The 9,303-nt window shown below is 44.1% G+C and overlaps 1 protein-coding gene across 3 annotated transcripts; it reads right to left on the reverse strand.

The window, feature by feature from the left end:
- Nucleotides 1–434: 434 nt before the first annotated feature.
- Nucleotides 435–8,310, reverse strand: LOC100768206 (melanoma-associated antigen 10). Of its 3 annotated transcripts, none has more exons than XM_035450287.1 (4): nt 8,275–8,310; nt 4,513–4,601; nt 4,319–4,392; nt 435–3,627 (listed from the first exon to the last, which is right to left on the reverse strand). In XM_035450287.1, exon 4 carries the CDS (start codon nt 3,563–3,565, stop codon nt 2,681–2,683), a length of 885 nt encoding a protein of 294 aa, XP_035306178.1. In that variant the 5' UTR covers nt 3,566–3,627; nt 4,319–4,392; nt 4,513–4,601; nt 8,275–8,310; the 3' UTR covers nt 435–2,680. The 3 variants fall into 3 exon arrangements, with proteins under 3 accessions (XP_035306178.1, XP_027288003.1, XP_035306179.1); XM_027432202.2 differs by lacking the exon at nt 8,275–8,310 and adding an exon at nt 8,098–8,253; XM_035450288.1 differs by lacking the exons at nt 4,513–4,601; nt 8,275–8,310 and adding an exon at nt 8,098–8,244.
- Between the last annotated feature and the right edge of the window lie 993 nt (nt 8,311–9,303).

Raw genomic sequence — 9,303 nt, forward strand, 5'->3', positions numbered from 1 at the left:
TGGGGGCAGGAACTGAAGTAGAGGTCGTGGAATGGTGCTGTTTACTGGCTTGTAATCTATGGCTTGCTCAGCCTGTTTCCTTATAGAACCCAGGACCACCAACCCAAGGATGTCCCCACCCACAATGAGCTGCCCCCCCATCAATCACTAATTAAGAAAATGCCCTACAAGCACACCTTAGAGACTGAACTTATGGAGGCAAGTTGTCCGTTGGGATTCCCTCCTCTCAGTTGATTTTTAGCGTTTATCAAGCTGACATAAAACTATCAGTGCCTACTGTGATATTAATGTTTTTATTTACTATTGTTATTTTAATTAAAAATTCCCATACAATATATTTTGATAATGTTCCTTCTCCTCTTCCAACTTCTCCCAGATCCCAGATCCCTACCCACCCAACTTTGTTTTATTTCTCTGTCAAAAACCTACAAAACACAAAAACAAAAATCAAAGCAAACAAGCAAAAGACAAATAAGATGAAACAACAACAGCAGCAACAGCAACAACAAAAACCATAGCATTTGTTTTGTGTTTGGCAGCTATTCCTGGATATAGGACTTGCCCTGGAGCATGGTTGATATGCAGTAACATTCCACTGGAGAAAACAGATTTTCCCTTTGCCAGTGAATATCATTTGCAAATAGCTTTTCCACTAGGGGTGGGACCCCATCTGGCTCTGTGATGTTAATATTGATTTTCAACATGCCAGCATCACCTAGGAAACAAGCCTCAGGTCATACTGATAGGAGTTTATCTAGATTAGGTTAGTCTCTGGTTGTGCCAGTGACTGGTTGCCTTGATTAAGCTAATTAATGTGAGAAGACAAAATATAAGTGTGAGAAGTACTGTTTCCTGGCCTGGGCTGAGGTTCTGCCTGAAAGGTTGCTGAACCAAAATAATTCCTTTCTCAGGTTACTTTTGTCAGTTCCTCAAGGCTCTTGCATTTAGATCACTGGGTAACTTATAAAAAGGACTCTATTTAGCTCATAGTTTTAGAGGCTAAAAGTCCAAGAAAAAGGCCTCAAGGCAGCTAACACTATAGTGGGAGTGTGTTTAAGAGGGACAGATCAGGAATCCAGAGAGTGATTCAGGGGTCAGGCTCTCTAAAAATTATTTTTGAGTTACAGGCAGCTGCAAGGTGGGTGCTAGGGAATCTGGGTCCTCTGTAAGAGCATCTGAACCCCATTTCCAACCCAAAGTCTAAATATCCGGGATCCTATGGGAATTAGATCAATTATTTCTAAGAGGACAATGTCCCCAAAGAATTCCCATTTGACTCACCCTCTTGAAAGTCCTTCCCAAATTACACTGAGGAGCAAATTTCCTGCACACAATGTCTGCCATAACTGCCTGCTATCTAAAAGAAACTGTTTATGGGACTGGAGAGATAGCACAATGGTTAAGAGAGCAAATATTCTTCCAGAGGAGTCAGATTCAATTCCTAGTACCCACAGCAGGTGGATTACAACTATCAGCTCCAGGGCCTTCTGACACCTTGGGCCTTCGAGTGCACTGGCACTGACATGTGCAAATCCACATACTTACTCACAATAAAATAAAAATTAATAATCCCAACAAACCCCCAAAAGGAACTGTTCTGAAATTGAAAAAGGAACTGCTCAGAATTTTAAAAAAAATTGACTTCTCAGGCCTAAGTCACAGTATGAAATCATTCCTTTGGTCTAAGAGAACACCTTATTTCTTCTTGATATGGATGCTGCTAAAGGACTTGACCTGTAAAGGTAAGGGCAGCTCTAACTTTTCCTAGTATTACCCCATGAACACAGGACCTTGCAAACAACAGGTCCATAACAAGTCAGCTATTAAGTGAGGTGACTTATTTATTTGTATTAGAATTTTATTAAAAAGAACTTGCAAATAAAAAACATCACACCAAAATTAACCAGATGCAAAGTCTACAAATCTCAATGAGGTTCTCTATCATTCTGAAGCTGTGGAGCTTTACACTGGGTAACTTATTAGGATGTAATTTCTCATACAATTTCAAAAAGCCATGCACATTTAGATCTACATATGCAACTTAATTTTACAGAGGAACAGATTTTGTTGAAGGAGAAAATAAAAATTAGCAATTTCTTTCATTTTCCTCCATTTATTGACATTGGATATATTACTAAATTCTTTCACATCTCAAATTAAATTCTTTTTCCAATGTTATTACAGGCCATAATAATAAGATATAAGATAGCAAAAGATGTCTAGGTGTGATGGCATAGATCTTTAATCCTGGCACTTAGCAGGAAGAGGCAGGTGGATATCTATGAATTCAAGGACAGCTTGTTCTACATAGAGAATTCCAGGACAGGTAGGGCTACATAGCACGACCCTACTGCAGGAAGCAATAAATGTGTCATTAATGCCACTTATAGACTTAGATTCTGAAGCCCATTAAATCCTTCAGTTAAGAGAAACAAAATTTGAAAAATACTCAAAAAAGTTCCAAGTTACCCTAAAATTACAGGACAAAAATGTTATATACTTACTTTCACTAGCCCTCTTTACTGCTTAAAACAGTGACTGCCACCTTCCTACAGTGAAGTCTCATCTGAATGTGGCATTAGAACTTGTATTGGCCAAACAGTGTGCCATTTTTGGTGGCAATCCCCAACAAAATTCCGTTTTCTCTCAAAATACAGGGATTGGAAAGATCTGGAAACACTTAGTTCCTCCTGTTGATCTCAGCCAAAAACTCTAAGACATCCTCACTTCTGGTTTCAGCATGGGCCCTTGGACCCCATAGGAACTCATAGTGAGGGGGATCACTGTCAGGCACTAGGTTGTATTCTAGATACCCTTCCTGTACAAAAGTTTCAGTGAACAGCTTCTTGGCATTCCCAGCTACATAGTGATTTTCCGTGGTACTTACTCCCATCATATTTAGTGCTCGCCAGATCACATTCTCACTGACACGGTTGCCATTCATGCAAATGGCACCTAGGGCAATTATTAGGAGGCCAGTTTTGGGCATGCCTTGGGCATTAGTAAGCATCCCATCATAAGTGATCCCCAGGGCAATGACAAGGGCATAGGTGTGGGCAACAGGGTCCACTTCTATTACATCAATGCCAAAGACCAGCTTCAAACCCTCAGAGGCTTCATTAAAGATCCTATTGTAATGCTGCTCATCATCTTCTATAATCTTTTCTATAATTTCTGTCTTGTTGGTTAGCTCCTTCAATCTATACTTGAGGAGCAGGAACTGTACCAAGTCAGCCACCTTTGCACTTAATTCATGGTGCAATACCATGGGGCCTTCCCCCTCCCCTACTTGGTTGCCAGAGGCCTCATCAGACGGGGATACTGGAATGGAGGCCCTAACAGTGGGAGGAGATAAGGCACACTGAGGACTCTGGTGAATTTTTGGTATCCCACCAACAGGTATCTTCCTGGGGAGGGTTGGGCTAGCAGAAGAAGAGGAGTTGTTATTATTGGACTCCTCTCCCTCAGCCACAGATAGGTCAGAATGCATCTGTCCCTGTTCTTCTCTTGGGACCTGAGATTCTCCCTGCAAGTTGCAATACTGTGTCTTCTGACCATGAGACATGATGACTTTCTTGAAGCTAGAGTCAGGAGGATGGGCAGGAACACAGCAATACAGACTCAGACCTAGGGTAAGAAGAGAGCACTGAGAGAATACTTTGCTGACAGTTACACCCCTGAAACCTCTCAAAAAGGCCTGTTGCAGTTTTTCTCTTGGGTGGTACTGTATGGCCACAGGGAAACATATCTTTCCGTCAGTCCTATTATTTATGACACTGAAGGAAGTAGTAAGAAGTGTCTGCAGAGTGCAGCCAGGTTACAGAGCTTGACACTCCAGTAGGGCAAGGAAATGTGGAGTCCCTATGTTCTGGGATGGATGGGACCCTTGGTACCTCACTTTCACTCCTGACTATCCTTGGGATTCCCCTGTGTCTGACCTGAGGACATTGCCCCAGACCAAGCCCTTTGTTTCTGGTTCCTGGAACTCCTGTAAGAGATGCAGAGGCATTCCAGAGCTACACACTTCAAGAACACTAGGTGCCTGGCCCTGATAGGGGAGGAGAGCTGGAGTCTGGGTAGCTCCTCTGCTGTGTCATATGGCACCCTCTGGAGTCACTCTTTGCACTATCAGGGTCTGGACCCTACCCTTCTTCTGGCCTGAGGCCAACTTCTTGCAATGAAAGTCCACAGCTCTGGGATTGCATAAGACTGTAAGGGAGCCTTACATCCAGCTAAACTTTCCTGGGATGAGAGGAAAAGGTAGCATACTTCACTAGGGTCTAACTGTATCAGGAAGTAGAGCCTGTCTCATACTTACCTTGATAAATTGCAAGGACTGAATTGCTTCTCCTGATGAGCTGAACCTTCCTTCTTTAATGTGAAGGCGTATTTCTGTGAGAAAGAAGAAAAGGGAAATGAGGAGAGGGAATCCTACAGTCCCTAGGTTTTTCCATAGCCAACAGAAGCACTAGGTCCCATGCATTCGGGTGATGGGATTCTCTCAGTTTTCACCTTGAATTCTGACACAACTGGGATCTTTTCTCTGATGACCTGAGTCAAGATCGTCTTGACAGGGACTTCAGCTCTCTGAGATCAATGACCTAGAAACAGATAGAAGGCTTAGACTGGTGGCCTTGTCCAGGACTGCGGGGGTGATAAGGTTTGCAGTGCAGACTTCTGTGGGGACCCTGTCTGTGCTATAGACTACAGTTACCTTCAGTCAGCCCTTGGTGTCCTTGACTGTTGCCAGATCCTTTAACACATGTGTCTAGCTGAGGGATCACCCACTGAGGTTAAATTACTCACTCCCCCCCCAAATACTGAAAACTCTCAGAAGCAAACAGATGCCATTTCCCTTCATCCCTGCATTGGATCTTCAAGGTTGCCTACCTGATCTGGACTCATCTCTCTTGATATAGAGTTCCCTAAGCCCACCAGAAATTTATTAATCTGATGTCCTTTCTAACATCTCCCCTTTATAGCAGATCTCATCTCTCCAGTGATTCTGCAGAACAGGCCTCACTTTTCCCTGACACCCAATAGGCTAAAGTGAAGGTGCACTGCATCTGAATACTCCTTCCAGAGACTACCAGGGCTGACAAGAGGATGGAGGTAACCATGTGCTCTCAAGTGCAAGTTCCCCACTGTTGTCCTCCATTTTCTACCTTTACTCTTCATAAGCCTTGGGCACTTCCCTCTGCTGAAGGAGTGTTCTTTGTAGTAACCCCCCCCAAATTCTCTCAGACATGGATGCAGAAGTCAGAAGTCACTTGGTTATTAGTGCCTATCTGGGTTCAGGGAAAGGATATACCTGCTCCCCATCCATGGTACTCTCAGTCCTTTCTAAATAATCACCTTACTTCCATTAGTGTCTGGGACCCTTACTCTGCTGACTGGAGTCCCTACTTCTAACTACAAACTCTCTCCCCTCTCAGACAAAGATGTGGAAAACAGGCATCACATTACTGGTCACCTTGAATGGAGCCTCCCTGGGCTGACCACATGATTAGGCTTCTGTAGGGTCCTTCTTGTATTAGAATCCTCTCCCTCATAATCTGGATTTTTCCCTCTGATCATGACATTTCATTATTTTCTGATACCCAAAACAAAAGCTTGGTAACTCCATATCTGGCCAGAGATCCTGAGTCTCGCAGAGTTAACAGCAAGGGCACAATGGGATACTTTGGTGGCACTTTACCATCCCTTGCAGCAGTCTTTCCCATGACTCCTAGACTATTCTGGGCCCCAACATCTGGTGATTTCAGTCTGCTGCCCCCAGACCAAGACTATGACTCCAGGGGAGTCCTGACACAGAAGGAGGGGGTGGGAAAAGGGATCTGGGGGTCCAAGTGTTTCCCTGAAAAGCCTGTTTCCTTATGGTCCAGGGATGACAACAGGGTCAAGAATGAAACCATTCCTGAAGGTTATTTGGAGGGTCTCTGTATTTGGATTGGAGTTTCCTTGGGATCTTACTGTGACCCCTCACAGAGCTATTCAGATCTCAGAACAGGACTAGAAGTGCCAAAATATACTGAAGTGGAGGAGTAATATGGTACAGGGCTGAAAATAGAAGCAGGATCAGATAATTCTTGGGGAGAGTATCTCCCACAGCAGAAAACTTCCACATGTATCTCCAGCGTCCCACCATGTGCCCTAACACAGACCTCTCTGCACAGTGGACCTCAGAACAAGATTCCAAATTCCAGAGTCTATTGAGGCAAAAGGAAGAAGTGGAAGGGCTCATTCCAAGTTGTCACCATTTCATATAGGGTGAACAAAAGTGATACACATAGATTGAGGTTCTGCTATTAGGACTGAGGCATTTCTATTCTACCATCAGAGATTCTCAGAATCTTGCCACAGACCTCTGATTCCTCTTTGCTGTATGGACCTTAGAACATGGCTCCAAATCCCAAAGTCTACTGAGGCAGATAGATTGTCTTGCTTCTCATTTGAACAAAGCCCCCCTCCTCTATTATGGTGCAGGACAGATAAAAGCTGGGGTTAGACATTTTTGAGATATTATTTGGAATGGAGCATCCTCAGTCTACCCTCAAGATCTTACCATATCCTTTCACAGAGCCTGGCTCTCAAAAATGTTTCCTAAACTAAGTGTAATCTCAGTACTCACTCAGGAGGTCCACCTGATCTATATAGAGCTTCAGGATAGCTTTGGCTACATACTGGGGACTATCTCAAAACAAAATGAAATAAACCAACAAAAAAAAAGAACCTGTCCCAAAAACTCAAAACAATAAAAAAGATAGTCTCTAATTGTACTTGCATGTATACACATGCCCATAAATAAAAACAAAAACAAACCTAACAACAACCACAAGACAAAATATAACAACTCTCATTCTGGGAGTCTCTACTGGGGAGGAAGGGACTACAGTGGGGAGGTGGAGGTTACTGCTGGATTATATGGGGCGGGGTGTGTCCCTTTGTCAGGTCTGAGGCTTTGTCAGTTCCACAGCCTTAACATGTCTCCTCATATATCCTGGACCTCAGAAAATGCTTCTCTCTTTTTTTTGGTTTTTCAAGGCAGGGTTTGTCTGTGTAGCCCTGGCTGTCCTGGAACTTGCTCTGTAGGCCAGGTTTCTTAAACCAGGCGGTGGTGGCACACACCTTTAATCCCAGCACTCGGGAGGCAAGTGCAGATGGATCTCTGTGAGTTTGAGGCCAGCCTGCTCTGCAGAGTGACCTCCAGGACAGACAAATCTTGTTTTGCAATTCCCCCCAAAAAAGTGGGGGGTGAGGGTGGTGTCACATGCCTGTAATCTCAACGTTAAGGAGTCTGGAGAAGATGACACTTCAAAGGCAAATTTAGTCTACAAAGCACATTTTGGGGCAGTCTGGGTTATATAGAGAGTATCCTGTACTGAAACAAAACCAAACCAGAGACTAAAGAGATGGATCATTGGATAACTTGCGTTCTTGAAGAGTACTGGAATTTGATTCCCAGAACCCACTTGGGGTGGTTCACAGTGTCTGGTAATTCGAGCTCTGGAGGATCTGTTGCCCACATCTGGCCTCGAATTCACTTGCTAACACGCTGCAAACACACACATATTACATAAACAAAAGTAAAATAAACCCAACAAACAAAAACCAAAAGGACAACGATCAACTGATCTAGGAGTCTACTGAGGAGTAAAGGACTAGGGTGGGGTTTCTGGATTATTATGTGGGAGGCCCTCTCTTGGGTCACTCCATCCTTCCTCAGAGTTTCAATTTGTTCCCTCAGAGAGTTTAGGTATTTTGCGCGACCTGCCTCATGGTTCTGAATCTCAGAGTCCACTGAGGTAAAAATGATGTGCCAGACTGACAAGAAGGACCAAGCTGCATTAAACGCTGACTGTCTCTCTAGGGTTGTGCTTCCGCAGTCCTCCCTTAGGGTTTCAACCCCTCACAGAACTGGTGCCTTCTACATTCAAAATGGCTCCCAAGCCAGGCATGCTCTATCATGTTTCTACTCCTGGCCCTGCCGAGGCTAAAGTAGTAGCGCCAAATTTAAAGCCATTTTGGGCTACACAGTAAGGGACTATCTCAAACAACAAAACCAACCAAGCAAAACACAGGCATAATGCCTCTTACCTCGACCACTTTGCCATCGAAGGCAGGAGAATGGTTAATTCCTACTGCAGACTCCAGGGTCAGTTTCAGGGACACAACAACAGTACTGGACATGACAGCAGTGTCGTCAGAAAATCTGGGGGCCCTTTATGGAGGCTAGGGCTCCCTCACTCCACCCCCAAAGTCTTAACCACTCACCTCACAGCTCCTCCGTCATCTCCCGCCTCAGGCAACCTTGCAAGCAACTGGATTTAAAGTCCCAGAATCCACCAAGGCAGAAGGCGCGAGCATAGCGCCACCCTCTGGCATGTGGTCGGGTTAGGGTATAGCACAAAAAGCACCAGTGCAGCTGGGATATTTGGAGACCTTGTATGAGGACTGTGGTTTTCTCAACTTATCCTCAGGGTTTCATTGTGTTTTCTCACAGATCTTCGTTCCATTTCTTTTCAGTGGACCCCAGAAAAAGGCTTGAGGCATGTGGTGGAAGCAGAAAGCTTATTACTATTGCTTTTTTGTTCATAAAAACATTCCTCTTTCATCATATAACTCACCCCGACCAGTTTCCCCTCCCTTCACTCTTTCCAGTCCTGCAACCTCCCCTCTCCTCCAGATCTACTCCTTCATTTCTCTTCAGAGTGAGGCTTTTCTAGTGTACCTTAAACTGGGCTTCTAAATGCTCAGGTTCTCTCTTCTCTGCAGTTCTGCAATTTGGACCTCATAATAAGATTCTCACCCCAAATTCTTCCAGATGAAATTTAGTGGATGTTATATTCCATAACTTGCACTAAGGGAAGAACCACACTTGCTAGAGGCCAGCAGCCTTCGCCAGGATGGTAGACAATTGTCCCAGCCCCATTCTTCTCTGTAAGTGCACTGAGGCTTTCACAGAAGTCAGGAAACACCAGCCTGGTCACCCTTCCTGTGAGCCTTCTCAGGGGTCACAAGACAGATAAAACTGTGCTTCCACTGTTCTGAGTTTCAGAGTTCTTTCAGTTTTCTTCTTCAGTCCTGACAATATCTAAGACCCTTTATTAAAACATTTTTAAAGTTAAAATGTACTTCTATAATTTTCCCCATTTCTGTCCTCCCTACAAATCCCTCCTGTGTAATCCCTATTGCTCCCTCTCAAATTCATGGCTTTTTTTCTTTAATTTTTATCAACACACACACACACACACACACACACACACACACACACACACACACACACCATACCAAAAAGAAAGA

The sequence above is a fragment of the Cricetulus griseus genome, chromosome X (genome assembly GCF_003668045.3).
Source record: "Cricetulus griseus strain 17A/GY chromosome X, alternate assembly CriGri-PICRH-1.0, whole genome shotgun sequence".
NCBI lineage: Eukaryota > Metazoa > Chordata > Mammalia > Rodentia > Cricetidae > Cricetulus > Cricetulus griseus.

Bases quoted from the DNA above. Each gene is read 5' to 3' on its own strand.
- LOC100768206 (XM_035450287.1), bottom strand. From the start codon at position 3,565: ATGTCTCATGGTCAGAAGACACAGTATTGCAACTTGCAGGGAGAATCT.